Below are 20,218 nucleotides of genomic sequence, written 5' to 3'. Positions count from 1 at the left end.
TCTCCATCACAGGGCGTAATTCACACGTGGCCAAAAGCAGATACGAGAGGTTTCATAAGTCACATTCTGCATCATCTACTGATTTAACTAGGATGCAAATAAGGCCTTAGAGAAAAGGGTGAAAACAACAGCGCATAAAAACAAAAAAAATCTGCTCTATTTATAAAACAAACCAAATAAAAAGTGTCATTAAATGCATGATTAAGTTTCTCAGAAACAACACAATAACATGTTTTTGAAGAAATTGACAAAACACTTGATTAACATAATGTTGTTTTCAGTATATCTTATTATTGCTGCAAGTGCTTAATTTCCAAACATTAAACGGTAATATGCACACATACAATTGAAACCAAATATTTAGAATTCATAGAGAAGAGACATGACATTTGTCTTAGTGTCTGACATAAAAACCAGACTCAACATTTCCCCTATTGTGTCAGGATTACCACAATTATTTCTGTTTGCTAAATACCAAAACAATGAGGGAGATTTTTGAAGGGTTTTTGTTAATTACTCTCTTCAAAGAGATTTGAAGAGATTCAGAGATTTACATACACTCAGATAAATATGCATCTAAACAGTTGCAGTAAGCCCAGTCGAGGGTGTCATGGCTTTGTAAGAGTTTAAGTACATCTGTAGAAAGGTTTTAAGACAATGCCTCAAACACACTGCTTCCTTGTGTTAGGGTTATCACGGGACAATCAAAATAAGCCAATTTGGACATCAGGAAGATAACTTTGGACCTCAAAAAGTCTTGTTCATCCTTGGACTATTTCTAGATGCCTGAAGGTGCCACGTTCATCTATTTGATACAGTTATGTAACACCATGGGAATGGAACAGTTTCAAGAAACCATAACTCTAAAAGCTACATAAAAATAGGTTACATCAAGCAAATGTCCTCAAGGACACCGTCCCACTTGTAAAGTAAAGGGGTGGCTGAGTCAAGGTTTGGGTGTGTCTTGCTGCAGGAGGGACTGGTGCACTTCCCATGGCATCACGAGAAAAAGAACATAATATGGAAACATTGAAGGAGCATCTAAAGATGTCAGCCGTGACGTTAAAAGATTAGACACCAATGTGTCTTTGAAATAGAAAAGGGCTTGGCCAAATGATTTACTAAATGTGAAATGTTTAGGTTAAGGTTTGTGTCTGGGAGCACATGGCGGCCTACAATCCTGACTCATTTACAGCAGCTTTGTTAAAAGGAATGGGCCAAAATTCAAGCAAACTATTGTGAGAACCTTGTGGAAAGATAGTCATAATATTTTACTAAAGTCATACAGATTAGATTTATCAAACATTAAAGAAATGTGTGTAAATTTCTGAATTTGAAGAAAAAAACCTCATTTAGCAAATATAAATAATGAGACAGGAAGAAATAAAAAAGGTTGTTTCTCTTTTTTTGTATACTTTGTAGAAGCGACAATGATATACCCTATATGTAAATACCTGGTTTCAACTGCATGAACTGAGGGATTCACAGATTCAGAGATGGACAACAATTTCAAGTCAACAAATATGTCTTTGAAAGAAAACCGAGGTTTTCCCAGAATCCCCCTGCTGTGAGGCGGGAACATATTTGGTGCTCTTATAGCCATAATGTAGTTAAAGAAAAGTAACCTCTTAAAAAACACCCAGTCAGCTGTATATGCTTTCATTTTTTAAATAGCATAAGTAAAGAAATAAAAGAAAAATCTAAAGTAACATCCAGCAGTAGGAATGTCTTTGCAACAATAGCTCTGTATGACTGAGGTGAACCGTTTGAAAAAGGTTAAATGGACACCTCCCTGGGTGGAGGGATACACAAGCTCTTCATGTTCCTCGTGCTACATTCATAGAAAAAAAAAAATAGAAAAATAGAAGCTGCATTGTCAGCAACAGCTTCCTACGCGATGCATGATCAGGATCATATGGTGTTTTTCTTGTTTTCTTGGACAACAGCAGCGCCCTCATGACTTAAAAGCAGTGATGAAACAGATTTCTACTGAGCAACCCTCCACATGACTCCGAGTTTCCCGTTTTGCCGGGAGATTAGGCGAACAATGCGTCCGAGCGTCGAGCAAGAACTACGTCTTTGCCAGATAAGTGGCTTGCCGGTCTTTGATGTCTCGACAGCGACCGGGGCCTCGGAGGGGGCCGACCCTAAAGGTCCCAGTCCTTTGAGTCTCAGATGACTCTGCGTCACAGTTTCCACGCTCCCGACGAGGTATTAAAGCTTCACCAACGGGGCCGATCGGTGCTTATTCATATACAAAGCAACCTGGCTAGATATAGGCAAAAGTCTGTATTCTACATGTGAATAACCCTGTACATAGATTTACAAGTGGCTTGACCTAACGTGCTACAGATACAGTTACCTTTGTGGTCCGCGGAGAGGCCTTGTATCCTCTGGACCAGCCTCGAACACATCCATGCGTCATTGGTTGGCAGCACAGCTTTTGTATGAATTATAAGAGCTTGAACAGGTACAGTCCTGTAGTTTTATCCTCCAGCTTTGGGGTTGATCGCTGAGTCGTTCAGTCCGTTGTGAGCTCCGCGGAGACGGCCTCCACCCGGCTCCGTTCTCCCCGCTCCTGACTTGGTTGGCAGTGACGCCGCTGGTTCTCCGGATTGGCGAAGGCTGATGGGAATGTCGTTTTTTTTTTTTTTTGTGCTTTGAAGGTGGAGTGAGCGGTTTGCGTGCGTTGTCTTTTATGAGGAGCTCGTGTATTTCTGGCTGGAGCGGGAGCTGGAGCGGTCCAGTCCGTTCCCGTGGCAGGACCTCTGCAGGCGACCTCCGGAGCAGCGCTCGTCCAGCGGAGACGTTCTGTAGCACCAGCAGCACAGGCAAGACTACGAGGCAAGAACACGTGCTGGGGTCAAAAATGTTTCGTTCTTTCAAAAAGGTTTTCACAACTCTTCTTCTATTCTTTACGCTGTGTCACGTTACAACCACACTGCAAAAAGGGAACTTAAAGTTGATAAAATCCTCTTGAAATTAGCTTTTTTTCATTGATTTGAGCTGGTAAATCAGATTATTTGCCAATGGAATAAGATTTTTGCACTTAAAATAAGAACAATTCATCTCCATCACCTTATTCCAAGTGCAGGATGTCTAATTATCTTATTTTAGGGGTAGAAATTCTCATTCCATTGGCAAATAGTCTTATTTAGCTGCTGAAATCAAGGAAATATATACAAATTTTAAGAACATTTTACTTACTTTTAGTTCGCTTTTTGCACTGTGTAACGTTACAACCACAAACTGCAGTGTATCGGTATTTTAGGTGACAAACCAACTATTCAGAAGTGGCAGAAAAATGAAACGTGGTTTTCAAAATTCTTTACAAATGAAAATCCCAAAACTGTGACAGGCAGAAGTATTCAGCCTCCTTACTCTGATGCCCCTAAATGAACCAAATAACTGCAGAAGTCCCCCAATTAGTATATAAAGCCCACATGTGTGTCATTTAATCCCTGTATTAAAAATCCAGTGGTTCAGTTAATGCCTCATAGGTGTCTTAGAGAACATTAGAGAACAAAGAGCATCATGAGGAACAAAGAACACAGTGGACCGGTCGGCGATAAAGTTGTGGAGACATTCAAAGCAGAGTTAGGTGGCCAAAATTAACATTTGAATCTTTGGACATTGAACTGTTCAATCCTTCATCAAAAAATGTCCGTCCACTTTGAGATTGAATAATCTGACTGAGAGACAGCAAAGAACCCCACAGTGACTCTGGAGGAACTGCAGAGATCCACGGCCGACTTTTTGTCTTTCTATGTGGAAGAGTGGCAGGAAAATAAGCATTGTGGTGAGATAGCCTTGAGAAGTCCTGCAGTTTGCTACAAGCCTTAGGCCATGCTGCAAACATGTGGAAGATGTTGCTCTGGGTGTGGGAGACATGCAAAATGCAAGGCCATTGCTGATAGAGGGCAACGGTGGAAGAAAGGCTGCGAAAGAGTTGAGACTGAGGCAGAGGTTCACCTTCAGCCTGTTAGCATGGCCTGAAAGTCCAGACCTGAATCCAACTGAGAATCTGTGGCAAGACCTAAACGTTGCTGTTCAAAGACGCTTTCTGTACACTCTACAGAGCTTGGACTTCAAAGTACTGACCCAGGGGGGGGGGGGGGCTAAGTACAAATGCTTACCACATTTTCCAGATTTTAATTTGTAAAATATGTTGACGTTTGTGGTTGTAACGTGACAAAAAAAAAAAAAAAAAAACGTAAAAAACCTTCGAGGGGAGCACTGCGTTTTCTCACAACTCCCTTTCTGTGACACCAAAGGGTTCCTTCTTACCTGGAAACAATTCTTAAACTTCTGGCTGACAAAGTAGAGGGCAATCGGGTTAATGCAGGAGTTTAGGGAGGCCATGTTGATACCGATGTAATCCATCACTAAAAGGAAACTGACAGAGAGGGGGGAAGGGCAGAGTTTACTGTAAAGAGCACAGGAAGCCAACGGAGCGAGAACAATGGCTTCTCATTAGACTTTTTACGGGTGTTGTGGCGGAAATCTGTGTGCCTACCTGAGCAGCTCGCAGCGGTTGGGGTCATTTTGATCGTAGAAGGTTTTCTTCAGAATGCGGCTGAGATGAAGGGGCAGCCAGCAGAAGGCAAAGATCAGCACCAGGCAGAACACCGTCTTCGCCACTTCCCTCCGCTGCACCACAAACACACAGACAAGCTTAAAATGGGGTTTATCAGGGAACATATGAACAGTCAATGTTTTCACTAATTGAGATAACCCTGAAATTCTTAACCATTTTCTTGCTTTACTAGATTTTAAGTGTTTGAATGAGCACTAATTAACTACTCACCACCAAGGAACCCATCCTCAACAAAGGGATGAGTTTTAGAAGTTTTCAAGTCTGATGCATACAACTTAGTGGTAACACAATACCCAAAACGGAGAATAATCACCAGTGAGAGAAGCAATGGCTGCTGGCCAATAATCTGGGAAGGGCCAGGAAGCCATTTGCAAACCATCAAAAGTCAAATATCAACAGGAAGATTTTTTTTCACCAGCTGAAAACATTTAAGGTCGTTTCCAGTCTTGTAAGGAGTGGAGGTCTCAGGTACTTTACCCCAGTGCTCAGAGAAGCAGCAAAAATGCCAAAAGCTGCAGCTCAGGCTCGACGGGTCTTTGTTAGCATGTAAAATATTAAAGTCCATGCTAGTGCAATTCAAAAAAAGAGAGAATAAGCAATGCTCATTAGCTTGGGTTTTCTGGGGAAATGCTACAAAAGGTAGGCTGGGAAAACAGCATCTGAATTCAACTCTGTAATAATGTTAAATTTAGACAGAAAATAATAAAGTACAGACGTTTGGAAGTGCTGCATAGGCCTTAATTTGGTAAAAACCAAATCAGCAATCAACCACTTTGGTGAGAGGTGGTGTTTGGGCTCGTTTTACCGCAACTCAAAGTCGGCACATTGCAGACATCGAGTCAACCAGGAAGCCCTCTGTATGCTGCAGAGGTCTATAGAGTCAAAGGAGAGACCATCTGTCTGACAGCTGAAGCTTGGCTATGGTCACGCTGACATTGAAGTGAAGTTGTCTAAATAAAGAGCAAACCATAATTCCTCCACAATAATGGGAGAAACCGATAAAGAGGAAAGAAAAAGCCCAACGATTTCAAGTCTTTGCTGCTATAGCCTAGCCTCGTGAGACCATCCTGATCTCGCGAGCTTTCAAGGTTTCACTCGCAGATCAGTCTGGCTACTCTCCGTTAAAGAAAATTTGGAGCCGTTCACCAAACGAACGTCCAATCAGCGTTGGCTTTGAGGCGGGTTGAGGTGTGACGCAATGAGATGCGCGACAGTTCAGTCTAAAGAACATGGCGGCTTCAGCCGATGAAACTAGCGTTAGCGTGGCTATCGAGCAAGTTTTATCGGAATTACAGAGTATTTCTTTGCTGAGCTAACGAGCCTTTAGCTGCAGCAGCAAGAGTAGCTTGGCTTGTGGTTGTGTTTTCGTCGTCGCTCTGTTACGAGCGACGACGAATCTGATTGGTTTATTTGGCCCGTCTATCACCAACATAGGCCAATCAGCTAACCAGTATTTTCGCCCCTTCCCAAAATTACTTCAACAGAAGGTTTCCAGATGGATATGCGGAGCAAATCTATCTGGCGGAGTCAGGTTAGCTATAGCCAGGTTTCCAAGTAGCAACAAACTTTTTTGGTGTGGCTTCATTTACACTTCATAAATAATAATTACGTGTACTGTTCAGGTTAGATTTTATTTATATTTATAAGACCAGATCATCTTTTTTATTTCCAGATAAATAAAAAAGGTGTCTGTCCTTTTGTACATAACTGTATCTACTGAAGGTAAGATACTGACTGCTCCTAACCGCTCCCCTCAGGATCCCACTTAAAAAAAATTAAATCCAGCCCATAATTTGAAACGGTGTTAATCACTGCTGTCAGTTTTTTCCCCCCCATGCATACCTGTTTCATGTGATCGTTCAGTGCGATCCGCATGCCTTTCTTGCGACTGAGCATCTCGCAGGACATGAGCGTATAGAAGATTCCTGTGCAGGCCAGCGGCAGGCAGAAATAGAAGCCGAACAGCCACCAATCTTTGACTTCCTGGTAGAACTGGAGAAAAACGAAGAGGAGAAGAAAAACGCAACCAGTTGCAGATCAAACTGCATCGCACAAATCATTTCGTTATGGCTAAAGAAGCTGTACTTTAAAGGCAAGGCAGGTTTAGAAAGCACTTTTCAGTAACAAGAGGAAAATGCTGTACAGGAACAAAAAAAACATTACAGAGGAAAGAAAAGCATTAGAGAGACAGAGGGAAGAGAGGGACAAAATACAGAAACATCAAAAGGCAGAAAACAACATATTCCAGGTTGTTCATGCAAATATAGTCAAAGAAATGATCCTTTCTTTGCTTATACACTCTGAAACGGTATCAAAAAGACACAAAAGTACAGTTTTAAAGCTTGATACTCTGCTCAAATAACTTAAAACGAGCTTTGAACTTTCTATAATCAGGATTCTTCCTTTTGAAGAATCCTGATTAGAGAAAAATTTCCTCTACAACAGGCATGTCTGTTCGTTTTATCAAACACAACTCTGACATAAAGAGGTCACATGTTTGACATTTCTTCGCAATTTCCGTCTTCCTGTGCAGCGTTCTGAATTCAGCGCGAAGATCACGAGAAGCGGTCACATTAGGATGATTTACGTGCAGAGTGCGCTGCGGTGTGTTGTTGCATTCTCTGATTACTTTCTGGCAAAGACAAAAGGAGGCCCTGATTAAACGAACCGAATGTCCGGGCTCTTCGCTTTGAAGTGAACCATGCTGTTAACATTTTGAACTGGAAAGTAACACCAGGTGCACCCAGACAACAAGCCAACGCTTTCATTTGACTCGCTCCTACCACACACAAGTAAAAGAAGGGGATAATTTTGACCATGTGCTCACACTGATGCGTGCAAACAACATTTCTGCCGGACAATCTGCGTTCTGGTCCCATCTCCAGGAAAGAAAAGGCTGCAGTTCTTCTACATACTGAACTGTTCATGTTTTTATGAGTTTTCTTCCTCCTTATCTCAATTGATGATAGATGACCCCCCCCCCCCCAAGTGCTTGGTACTGTCGGTGTCAGAAGTAGTTTGTCTTCTTGTGTTATCGCTGTAATACCACAGCTAGTCACCTTCCAATATTGTTAGTGGACTGAAATTAAATTAACTCCAATATAGATTGCTTTAGAGACTGTGTGCAAGCATGCATGGCGCCTATGCATGGAGTGATGGGTCTGACTCCGATGATAACGCCTTATCACGTCCATTCCCAACACCCTCGAGGCGATTGTTTTTGCACCATTTATCAGATGCAAGGTTGCCAATAGCTGCGTGCCGGCCTGCTCACATGCTAAGCTAAGATGATAAACATGACAACTCTGATGTAAAGGCGAAGGAGTCGCTTCAACAGGGGATACGGTTCATGAGCTGCACACGCTGTGTCTTTCTTCCCTGCAGTTCCCGTTTGTTGTCGGCGTCTCTGTCAAAAACCTCCGAATGCTGGAAGTCCTTGAACTTTTGATTTAGGGGTTTTGGAAGTTCAGCCAACTCTCTTCTTTATTTAGGCCAGCAATAATATGTTGATAATGGGACTTTTTAACACATACATCAGGCCCAGATTCAGCCCTAACAAAGCAGGTTGGCCCAAATTATGAACAATCCTTTTTTTTTTTTTTCGTGCCTCCCTTAGTGGCAACAACTTTATTTCACATCGGTGGGGAGGAGTTTTGGCTCTTCTTTGATGAATTGTTTTAATTCAGGTACACTGGAGGGTTATGGGCATGGGCAAATCCATTTCTATCAGATTTAAGTCCAGACTCCAAAACATTTGTGGTATTTTTTACTTAAGATTATCTTAACAATGAGAATCTCAAATATAAAAATAATTTATACTCTAAATCTGCCTAGGTAATAAGGTATCCTACAGACACGCAGGATTAAATGACTAAAGACTATAAACCAGTTAAGCCTAATATAGCCCTTTTTATTATAGTGTAAATGTAATATTTTGTTTATTAATTTTAATGTGTTTTTATTCTGGCCAGGCATCATTGTGTGGCTTCTAGGCCCGAAGTGTCATACTCACTTTGATGGAAAAACATTTTCTCTATTCTACGCATACTTATTTACATTATCTAATAGCAGGAGGTCGAACAGAGCTATTTGAGTTTGAACGTGGATCATAATTTGTCACAGAGGTTGAGCCAAGCAGGGTAAGAAATCATAACAAAAAGAAACAGGGTATAGTGTAAAGCATTCAGAAAGGAAGGCACAATTAAATTCGATTATACAGCGATCGGAGCATTTTCTGAATATTTATCTGCATAACACAAAAAAACACTTAATGACAAAGGAAAATAAACAGATCGCCATCGATTAAGTACGCTGTTTTTTAAGTATAAAACGAAGAATGAAGGAATAAAAAACAACAATCCCTGGCTATGAAATGGGGGTGACAAATGGGCAGCAGGGTAAAATGACCCAGAGTCATAAAAGCATGCGAGAATAAAATCAGCTATGATGATGTATCTATTGCCGGAACAACTTTACGAGGAACGACAGGACAGACAAGGATGTTCGGCTGCCACGTACCCTCATAAAGCTGGAGGCCTGCTCCGGGTGCAGCAGGCAGATGCGCAGCTTGTTGCCTCTGTAGGACATCTCCATCATGTCGAACGCCAGCGCCTCGGGGACGGCCAGCACCACGGCAGCCAGCCAGATCAGGGTCACCTCCACTGCCTTCCACAGAGGGATCCCCATCCCCTTCACCCTGCTCCATGATGTCACAGCGTGGTACCTGACGGGGGGTTTAAACGCAAGCACGTTGACTCCACTGTGTCCACATCTGCTGTCAACAGGGAGTGTGTGTGTGTGTGTGTGTGTGTGTGTGTGTGTGTGTGTGTGTGTGTGTGTGTGTGTGTGTGTGTGTGTGGGCTCACCGGTCAATGCTCAGAGCACACAGGCTGAGGACGGTGATCCCCACTGAGGCTTTCTGGATGAACGGCATCAGCTTACAGACGTACACGCCAAACGGCCAGTCCTCAGCTATTAGCTAGGGTTGAAAAAAAAATAAAAAAATAAAACAAGAGAGGGAAGAGAAGAGGCTTGCAATGAGAGAAATGTCAGCATCACCTGTGCAAACACGCAGACGGCTCTCTTTGAGGTTCATTTAGGGGCCCTTTTGTCTTTAATTCTTGCAAAATGAATTCAGTCAACGCCAAAGCCTACAGCAGAGGGCCGCTCCTCGCTGTGGTCCGGCTCCCGGTGGGGGAACAAGTTCGGTTCAAGTCTGGACTGAGCGAGTAACAACAAATAAGCCTCCAAATTTAATTATTCTGCGGGTTTTAAAGGGATTGAATAACAATAAATTGCAGTATTTTTTTCTTTCTTTGTAACAGTACGCTTAAGGCTGCTACACTGGCAAAAAGAATCAAAATCAAGGGTCTCTGTTATTTTTGCTCGCTGTAAAGACAAACGGAAAACATAATTCATGTGATTCCAGCAACTCTTACCACCAGAAGTAGAGAGATTTACAAGCCTAAGCTGAGTCACTGTTTTGTAGAAGCATCCTCTGCTGCCATTATGGCTGCAAATCTGTTGCTGCGTGTCTCTTTGAGCTTTGCACATCTAGAGACAGAAATTTGGGTCTAGACAATAACGGAGCAATCCAAACAACATGAATATGCTTTGGTATAAACCCTTCCATTACAGCCCTGGTTGTATGTTTGGCGTCGCCACGCTGCTGGAAGGAGAACCTCTGCTCCGGTCCTAAGCCTTTAGCACCTCCTAATAGGTCTTCCTCCTGGACTTCCCTGTTTTAAGCTTCCTCTGCTGTCCATTAACTCTGACTGGCTTCTGGTGCTGATGAAGAAACGCACCAAACGGCGCGTCGCTCCACCGCCATGTTTCATCGTGGGAATTATGTGTTCAGGGGACTGTGCCGTGTTTCACCCACGTAAAGCATTTATAACATATGTGCAGTGACCACAGGTGCTTTTGATGCTGCTGGTTCATGGGCTTTCATCAATAAACCTTTGAGACCTCCACATACCAACTGAGGCAGAATTTCACTGGTGGATTTACTAATTCAATGTCCTCTGAAGGCAAAGTGCTGCACTTCATTTCATTTCTGGGTATCAGAGTAAAAGGGGCCGAATAGAAATGCACGGTTCACCTTACAGGTTTGCTTTATTTATTTTTTTAAACATTTTGAAAACCATCTTCTTCTCGTTTCCTACTTTGTGTTGATCCAGGAAATTCCCAGTAGATTTCACCGGAGATTGTGGTTCTAATATAAAAAATTGTGGAACAATTGAGGAGGTACGACTATGTTTACAAAGCGATTATACACACACACACACATATATATATATATATATATATATATATATATATATATATATATATATATATATATATATATATATATATATATATACTTAAGGTAATGGATAATGGATATTCCTTAGAATAAATTGTTACTTTTTCTTTCATGGGAACACATTTAACTAACCAATGATGAGGCAAAGGAAAACATTAGAATTGTGTGTTGCTTCATATTTAAAAGAAGGCTTTCTGTTTAGAGATCACATTAAAATGCAACCGGAGCCGGCCTGTAAAATAAATATAACTAATTAAGAGTAGAAAAGCCTAAATTCCTAATTACGATTGACTGTCGTGCGCAAAATATAAATCTAGTTAATGTGAGCGGAACAACTTAGGACCTCTATTTTAATATAATTATGACTTCCAGAAAGTCTTTTTTTTCTTGGCCTCAGTTCTGACAGACATCAACCGTTATTCGCAGAAACAGAAAGGAAGCTGGAGTCAAACGCAGACAGGATTTAGAAATCTGATTACCTTATACACATTGATGGGGATGGCAATGATTATATAAAGCAGGTCTCCCAGGGCCAGGCTGCCGATCAGCACATTGGGTCCGTTCCTCATGCACTTGTTCCTGTAGATGATCCTGAGCAGCGTCGAGTTGCCGATGATCCCCACCACGAAGATCAGGCAGGAAATGATGGTGTTCACGTACTTGAAGGCGTGTTTGATCTCTGTTTGCTTTATGCACATGGGAGGGAAGGGGGTCCGCGGGCGGCCCGGCTGCGGGGGCGGAAGCTGGACAGACACGTTGCCCTTGGAGGTTTCTAGGGGGTCGGGAACGCTCTGGGAGTCACGAACTAACCTCGAGGCTCCGGCCTCCGCTGCCATCAGCAGACACAGCAGCAGCACAATGGCCCTCATTTTCACCAAGCCGTGCGCTGTCACAGAAACTCACGAGTGCACCAGATGCTGCTCAGGGTCTGTCCAATCTCGTGTGTCCTGCAGGACAAACACATCCAGCATTGTGTTGAGCAAATACAAACAATTTGCGGCATGTTTTTATATATAAAAAAAAGACAGTAGGAGCAATATGCAAATTGCCGTCTCCCGTAGCAATGCATAAAGGGCAGTTCAGAGCACAGTGCTGCATCTTTCTTTAAAAAAACAACAACTCTCCACCTCTTAACATATTTCTTCTTTATTTAGAACCTTTTTTCTGCCAGTTTTATTGAAACCTGAAGAGAAGACGGCACATGGTCAACCAATGCAACTTTCTGATTGGAGACAAATCTATTTTCTTTTCAGTCATGGATGGTTTTCCTAGTTGCAATGTTTTAATCGGCCTAAATTTATTAGTCTAATACTACTGAATTCTCTCACTTTGAGTAAAAGCCTTCCAACAGGACCCGATAGTTTGTATTGCTGAATCTTGTGTACCTTTGCTTGTTTCAATGAGAGAAAGTGTGGTGCTGTGTTCGACCTCTCACACCTGCTTCAAGAAAAAGGTGGAAATAACCATGGCAACCAGCTTTTTGGATGTAAAAATTTGGCCCTCAGAGGAAAAGGTTTAAACTCGGACAGTCAAAGTAGAGCTCACAGACAACTCTTCAAAAGTATGTCACACTGTGGATCGCAAAAAGAAAAAAGTTATAATTTGACTTCCTGAAGGGTTTAGAGGTTACTTTGTTTCTAAATGTAAATGTGACAAATAGTGTACTCTTCAAATACAGGAGTCTATTTTACATGTATGTTTTATTATTACAAGAGTAGGTTTCATGTTGCTCACCAACCTGAACCAACGATGAAATAGGGACGTTTTGTGCTTTGAAAAGACTCATTTTCACACATAGTTTATTGCAAGAGTAGGCTTCAAATTACTTAGATCCCAGCTGACCTTTGGAGTAAAAGTCTCACACTTCAATGGGTTCGAGAACGAGGAACGTTGGTTCAGAATTTCCTGTAGCTCCAGAGATAAAAAGGTTGATTTATGATGAGTCCCTTTTGAGCAGTTGTTGGTTTTCCTGAGATAGTCAGGAGGCGTGGACTAAACCAGCAATGATCCAGTGGGATCAGTAACTTCACTCACCCACCGGCAGCAACCGTCACAATTTCTCCTAGATTCTCTCTGGTTACAATTTATAGAAAATTACACAGGAGAGGGATAAATCCAGACGCGTTAACCCAAGTGCCATCAGGACGTCAGTTTGGTCTTCAGTGGGCATTTATTCTCAGATTGTTCTGATTTAATGAAGCTTTGACTGCGTGTCCAATCCCAGTTCAGCCTGTCATTTGAGCCTGATCCTGCTCTGTTAAAGTTGTTGACACCTGGAATTAGTGTACGTCTTGCCTGATCCGTTAAACAGAGCGTCTCAGTCCAGGCCGGACATCAGCATGCCTCTGCTTAGGTTCCTTTGAGGGTTGCTTGAGATCAGATCTCGCTCCCCTGCTCTCGGTGCAAATAAACAACCATGGCATTAGATTTAGGTGCGGGAACGCGACCACCTCAGTGAGTTTTTGAATGATCACAGCTAGATTTGACCCTATATGATAAAGCTTTATTTCCGCTTTAAAAAGCAGCATTTTCATAGTCACTGATATAACAAGGATGTAATAATCTAATAATAAGAGTACAACGGTGCCTTGCTGTGATTTGAACTTTTTCTCTGTTGGTTTTCGAGTCTGAAATTTGCTTCTCTATGGGAGCAGAAGAGTTCCCGTGGCTAAAATAAAACCACAATAAAACAAGATGTTATCTGAGATGTTGCTTAAAGTGATTCTTGAAGACTTTGAATTACAAATGGTTTACAGGTGGAAAATAATCCCCTTTTGCTTCTTGCCTTTTGAAAAACCTTTGAGTCCCGTGCAGCCTGCTTATCCAACCACATACGAGGAACGAGCAACACTCCTACTTTTGATAGCTAAGAACCAAGGTCCTGCTGGAAATGAAATACAAAAACAACGTCATATGGACTGCCCTGAGTCCTCGTCGTGATCAGAGAAAATCTCATCCTCCAAGGCGTTTACCACACCTGTAATGTGTCAGACACGCATGGCTAATCTTATATGTTATACAAGCTGCATGTGTCTGGCACTGAGCAGCATGAGATTGTTACAGCAGCATAATGTCAGTAGAAATACGCCGGTTTCACAGTATTAATACCGATATTTTTAAACAAAAGTGAAAACTTTATCTCAATAGTTTCATTTAAACCAGGAAAGCAACAATTATTCTCACTGCAGCTGAAACCCCCCCCCCAGCATATTGACTATTACCCTGCTGTTTGTAGAGAAACACTGGAAGCTCACATCAGTTTTAGTTTTAAAACAGTTTTATATAAATAGCGCTGATGGGGGGCCTTTAGTTTCCTGGTCATGTCCGTGTTTATTTCCAAGTAAGGGAAACATGTTGAATCCTATCCTTTAGCCAGCTGACTGGCAGTGTGCAGCAACAGGTGGGGCAAGTGCATCTTTGCTGTGTTTAAATTTACAGGTTGATCTTAATTTCTTCAAGAGCTCATTCATTTTAGTATTTAATTTCAAATACTGAAACTTTGTTTGCAATAAACCCAGATGTGTATATTTCAAGCACTTACTTCTGTTACTTTTGATGTTTGTAGCTAATATTAACTAATTTTTTGTTTTCTGGGTACATTGGAACATTAGGTAAGACCCATTAAAACTTTCTGGTACAGAAATATTATCTTATTGCTAACAAAAAAAACACAGGGACATCTTCTGACCTTTCCATTAAGGAGGGAAGCCCCAAAGAGTCATGTCTAAGGAAGCAGGCTGTTCAAACAGTGCTGAATCCAAGAATATCAAAGGTAAAGCGGAGTGGGAGAAAAACCTGCTGTAGAAATGTTTCACAGGCAAAACGAATAACTGCAGCCTTGACAGGATTGTGAAGCAAAGCCCACTCAAGACTTCAGGGGAGGTTAATGGAAAGTTGAGTGCAAGGAAAAAGTTTGGCAAAAAAAGGTAACAGGGAACTTCCACAAGTACCAGGCTCCGCTGTAATGACAGTGGCATTATTGTGCTTGAGTGGCCAGCAAACTCTCCTGAACCTTATAGAAAACAGCATATGGAGTATTATCAAGACGACGATGAGAGGTAGCTGACCCAACAAGGTAGGCAAGCTTATGACCACTGACAAAGCAATCTGGGCTTCCTTAACGCCTCAGCAGAACCACACAACTCCATGCAACACCTCAATATACAGTAATCTATGCAAACTGAAGCTCAGCATATATACTGTACAGAACATGGACACACTTCTCAGTAGGCTGATATCACAAAAATAAAATAAAACATTTTAACCGGTCTGAAAAACTGCAATTGTTTTTTTTTTTTTTTTAAATCAGCAGTAAACCACAATCATTGAAATTACCAGAAATAAAATGTAATCCCTCTGTGGGTAATGAATCTACGTTGTTGCACATGACTTTAAATTTTGAATTAAATCACTAAAATAAATGAAGTGTTTGATGAAATTCCTACTCCGACTGACGTAACCTACAAGAGCAATTTCTTTCCATCTTGATTATTTCAATGGTTTCAAGTCACGCTTTGCCCTCCAAAAACAAGAGGCTTCATTTAATACATTCCAGGACTATTAATTTAAAAAAAAAAAAAACACCCACACCTACAGATAAGCACAGGGACACAAACCATGTTATTTGATACAATAAAAAGGAGATAGGGGTCAGTGAAAGAACAGTGAGAAAGACAAATGGTCCAGTGATAACTGCAGTTTAATGAAGAGCAGAGTTTCTGTGTGTCCAAGTGTGCGAGACAGAGATTCTTTATTTCTTGGACAGATTTTGGCTCTGAGCCTCTAAAGAATCATGTGTATCCCTAAGAAATGCCCCCCTCTGGGCATCTCGGGGGTAAATGAGCCGTTTGACTGTGATGGCCACTTTCAGAGAGTGGGGGCAGCACGCGATCGGAGGGCACGTTCACACAAAAAAACTGCCAGTACACAACTCTCATTAGGACGGCAGAAGTTTGGACAGAAGAGCATGTGCCTCTTTAGCGCAGAAATACGAGGGGATTCACAAAGTCTACGCCGACGCACTCCTAAAAGCAAAAACAGAACAACCTCAACTGGACAAGGATAACTGTTGTTCAGCGCAGCAATTGATTTCTCCATCAGAGACACACAAAGACGGAAAGGCATGGGCGAGTCGATGCACGTATCACATTAAACCAGTTTTAATGTTATTTAGCCCCCGTCCGTAGAAATATCCCCCCCTGTGAATGATGCCTTTGTGTTGGATAACATGGCAGCTCATTAGAGTATATTGGGGCAAAATATTCTGATTTCATTAGGAAACTGATCCTTTTATTCTATTAGATTTAACTTTACAACCCATCTCTGACCTTCAGCTCTGATGGCTCCATTTTCTAGAAATAAGGAGAGTGGGGGGAGGGGGGGAGTTGGCAAGCTGCTGGCTGAAAAGAGCTGAGGGGGGTTCTGTTGGTGGTCAGAACATGCGTGATTACGTTTTGGAACCGGTGGTCGCAGAAAAAGAGGCTTGAGGTGAGTGTTGAAAGTGGTCAACCCCCACCACACACACCCACACACAAGAGGAGGCCATGAGCGAGGAAATTGGGCTGCTGCGTAGTTCATAAATAACAATAAGAGGAGAAGGCATCCATCGGAAAAGCAAAGTCAAAGGTTCAACGCCTGAGAGGAAAGAAGTCAAGAGCTTTCACCGCACGCAGCTCCTCATCAGCAGATAACTGGGATAATTCTCCAAATTGCACGAATATGAGTCAAATCTACATAAACGATCCAATTTAATTCATTCAAAAAATGAAAAATTTAAGTTGGTGTCCAAATATATGGATTTCTTATCGTCTGGGTGCATTTTGTTTTAAGCTAAAGTGTGACACTTTGGTAGGAACTCTCAAGGCCCAATTATCTGTGACACTTAAAAACTACTGCTAACAAAACAGGCAAAAAGCAAAACAATGCACCAAAAACTAATTTTTAAAATGAATTCTTCACAATGCATGTAAAGTAATACCAGAGCCAGTTGAACGAAATCTGGACAGAGACTCCGCTTCAATTAAGGTTTTGGAACATTTAATTCAACTGGATTCCGCTATCTATCTGCGGTTATGATCGATACTGAGAGTTAAAAAAAGAAAAAAGAAAGAAAAAGTGCTTCTAGCTTTGACTGTAAAAGTTTGTATTTCATAAATAAATAAATTAATCTGACAAATTCCCAAAATTCAAGTTAGTATAATTTTAGGTTTGACAAAAGTCCAACAGAAATGGAACAAGTGTTTATGATGATTCCCAGCAGATAGAAGAATAATCAGCTACACTTACGGAGTTCCGGTGTTGGGGCTCCAACCTTTTCGGATCAATATTCCCAAAGAGCCGATCTGGTCCCAGCGATGTAAAAGCCAATCATTTGGGACGAATTACCGAACTTTTATAACAGTCCCTCCCTGGTGTCACGGCTCCCGGTTCCTCCCCCAGCAGCAGGCGCAGAGGAAACTTCTCTCTCTGCTCCTTCTGGGCTCCACGGCTCCATGATTTTATAGCTGCAAGCCAAGGAGGCTGGAAGAACAGCCAATCACATCCCAGACACCATCATCCTTCTGTCTGTGCGCCGCGGTTCAAACGCGCAAATGACCGCCCCCTACCTTCTTTGGCTCAACTTTACGCATTAAGATTTCGTTATACTGTGCCGGGTATACTGTACGTCTGGTTCATTTGCCGAAAACAATAAAATAACCCGTTAGAGTTACGCAATGGAACTGCTGTAGGGATTTGCTTGTGTTTTATTTGAACAGATATCGATATAATTTCCCCCTGAGCAGAAATCAGGTTCGTTTCTGACGGTGGCCGACAGGTGCAAGCGCGCCACAAACGGTCAAACGCGCTGCGCAAACGTGGATGATGCCGACTCCAAAACACAAGCAACAAATGTAAGAGGAAAAACGCTGCAAATAATAATTAAAAAAATGCTATAGTCACAGAAAATAGTCGGAAGCAAACCGGAAAAATTACAAAAGAAAAATGTTTTATAACTAACTAAATAAATAAATTCCAATAAACAAATACGAAGATAGTATGAAGCGCATAATATTTAACAAAATACGGCCGGGGGACAGGCTTCTATATTGGTGCAAAAAAAAAGGACATTATGATAAATTAAACATATTTATTGGCCTAATCAACCAGTCAAAAGTTTGGAGTCACCTTCTCATTCAATGATTTGTCTTTATTTCTATTACTACATCTGGGAACTCCCTGTGAAGTTACGAGTTACTTCACGATTTTGTGTTCGAGCCATAATTCTATATACTTCTGAGTCACAGTTTGATGTCTTCACTATGTATCTGCAATGTTGAACGTCATAAAAATAAGGAAAAGCTATTGAACAACAAAGTGAGTCTAAACTTTTGACTGGTAGTGTATGTATATATGTGCTTACGGCAGACCATTAGGGGAAGTCGACCACCAAGTCAGGTGGGACCAGACCCTGAGACATTTTAACCAGAAGCCCAGAAGAAAGTTGGAAGGGAGGAAGAAAAGGTACTTTTTTGTTCATGTCTGTTTTTAAACACGTGGCCGTAATATTTACATGTTATAGAACATCATTAGCATGTAAGTATTACCCATTAACGTAGGTAATACTAGCGGGCCTGACTTGGTCGACTCCTCCTAGTGATCTAGCAAACATCCAGCTTTTAGATGGAGTTTGCAACTTTTGTAGCTTGTTGTTGTTTTTGCTTTATTTTTCATTTTGCATCATTCCATTTTCTTTGACTGCAGCATTTTCCTTTTGCAACGTCCCTCTGTTGCATTAATTTTTTTGTTTTTTTATTTATTTTTTGCATTGTTTTGTGAGTATGTTTTGCGCATCATTCCTGCGTCCGGCTGTTTGGCCATTTGTAGCACATTCAGCTGTTTGCACCCTGCGGTTTTTCCAGCTAAAAGACACAAAACAAACAAATTCCGTATATTCTAATTATTATGATAATTTTAATCATAATAGATGGAGCAATTGGGTGATACGTTAATAAAATGAGTATTTTCTTTGTTCTTGGTCAATATTTTTTTTAATCTGTTTTCAGTAAAAAGAGGAAGATATTGGTCACTTTTTTAACTTTAAAAACACTTGCTGTATTTAACCAAAGCTTAATGGATGGTCCTGCACATAGCCCTGTTTATGCAACAACGAACAATTGAAAACAGGGTTGTTTTTCTGCATCTGTTAACACGCGATCTATACGACAGCCTTTTAATTATGATCTCTGTACATTTAAATGGAAGAGTTGCCCTACTACTCCACCGGTAGGCAAAATGTTCCTCAGAACTCAACAAATTTAAATTTACTTCCCATGGACATTTTAATTTTTTAATTATTTGCGTTATCACTGGCTTTGAAAGCTTTTTGCTGTTTTTAGTTTTATCAAAAACATGTCGATCTCATAAAATGAGATCTTGGATCTCAATGAGACAGACAGTATAAATAAATGTTAAGTAAATAACAAATAAATGAAACATACACAGGCGTACCAACCCTCCGTGCTTAAAAAGTCTTACTGTGCATATGTCGGGGCTTCCCCATACAGGCAGGTTCAGTTTTATCTGTGTACACCACAGCACAGACCTGGCTGTCTTCACAATGTTGCACCAGGAACCTATCTTCACCAGGAACCTATCTTCACCAGGAACCTATCTTCACCAGGAACCTATCTTTAAATCAGACCTTTTGCAGGATAGAAGCGCGCTGCCATGGCGTCTTCTCTGTAGATGAACAGTAGAAACACAACAAAACGTTTCCTTTTTCACTGGAACATGTCGTATGAACAAGGCCCCAGTGTGCTTTGAGTAATAGCTGCCCTGCTATACTATGAAATTAAAACCAAGGCCAAAAATATCAGCATCTTTTTTAAGACCTCACAATAGTAATAATAACAACAACAACAACAACAACAACAACAATAATAATAGTAATAATAATAATAATAATAATAATAATAATAATAATAATAATAATAATAATAATAATAATAATAATAATAAAATAATAATAAATCAATCAATACAAAAAATAAAACCTGTCTTGCAATCAAATTTGTTGATATAAGATGAGATAAGATATAACTTTAATGTCCTTCTGCTTTTGAGGTGGAGATCTGTCTTTGACATCTGGCAGAAAACAAGCACCAGTAAAATATACAGTTTAAAAAAAATAAACCAAACACTTTGTTGACACAGCATAGCTAAAAGCAACAGCTTTATAAACTCAAGATGCTGAAGTCATTAAAATCATTTTAACATCAATAAAGTCTTTAACTGTGGTCGCAGTCCAAATGAATAAATAGCAAGGGTCACAGATG

The 20,218-nt window shown here is 41.0% G+C and overlaps 1 protein-coding gene across 1 annotated transcript; it reads right to left on the bottom strand.

Annotated features, from left to right (window-relative positions):
* Nucleotides 1–2,640: 2,640 nt before the first annotated feature.
* Nucleotides 2,641–17,268, bottom strand: LOC105929187 (endothelin B receptor-like). Its single transcript, NM_001310000.1, is given in 8 exon segments — nt 2,641–2,837; nt 4,288–4,396; nt 4,517–4,650; nt 6,440–6,589; nt 9,116–9,320; nt 9,463–9,575; nt 11,384–11,851; nt 17,190–17,268. Coding segments are annotated over 7 exon segments (1,242 nt in total). The 5' UTR covers nt 11,774–11,851; nt 17,190–17,268; the 3' UTR covers nt 2,641–2,696.
* Between the last annotated feature and the right edge of the window lie 2,950 nt (nt 17,269–20,218).

Source organism: Fundulus heteroclitus, chromosome 23, assembly GCF_011125445.2.
Source record: "Fundulus heteroclitus isolate FHET01 chromosome 23, MU-UCD_Fhet_4.1, whole genome shotgun sequence".
Lineage (NCBI taxonomy): Eukaryota > Metazoa > Chordata > Actinopteri > Cyprinodontiformes > Fundulidae > Fundulus > Fundulus heteroclitus.
The sequence above is the reverse complement of the archived record's forward strand: the minus strand, read 5'-3'. Positions and strand labels throughout refer to the sequence as shown.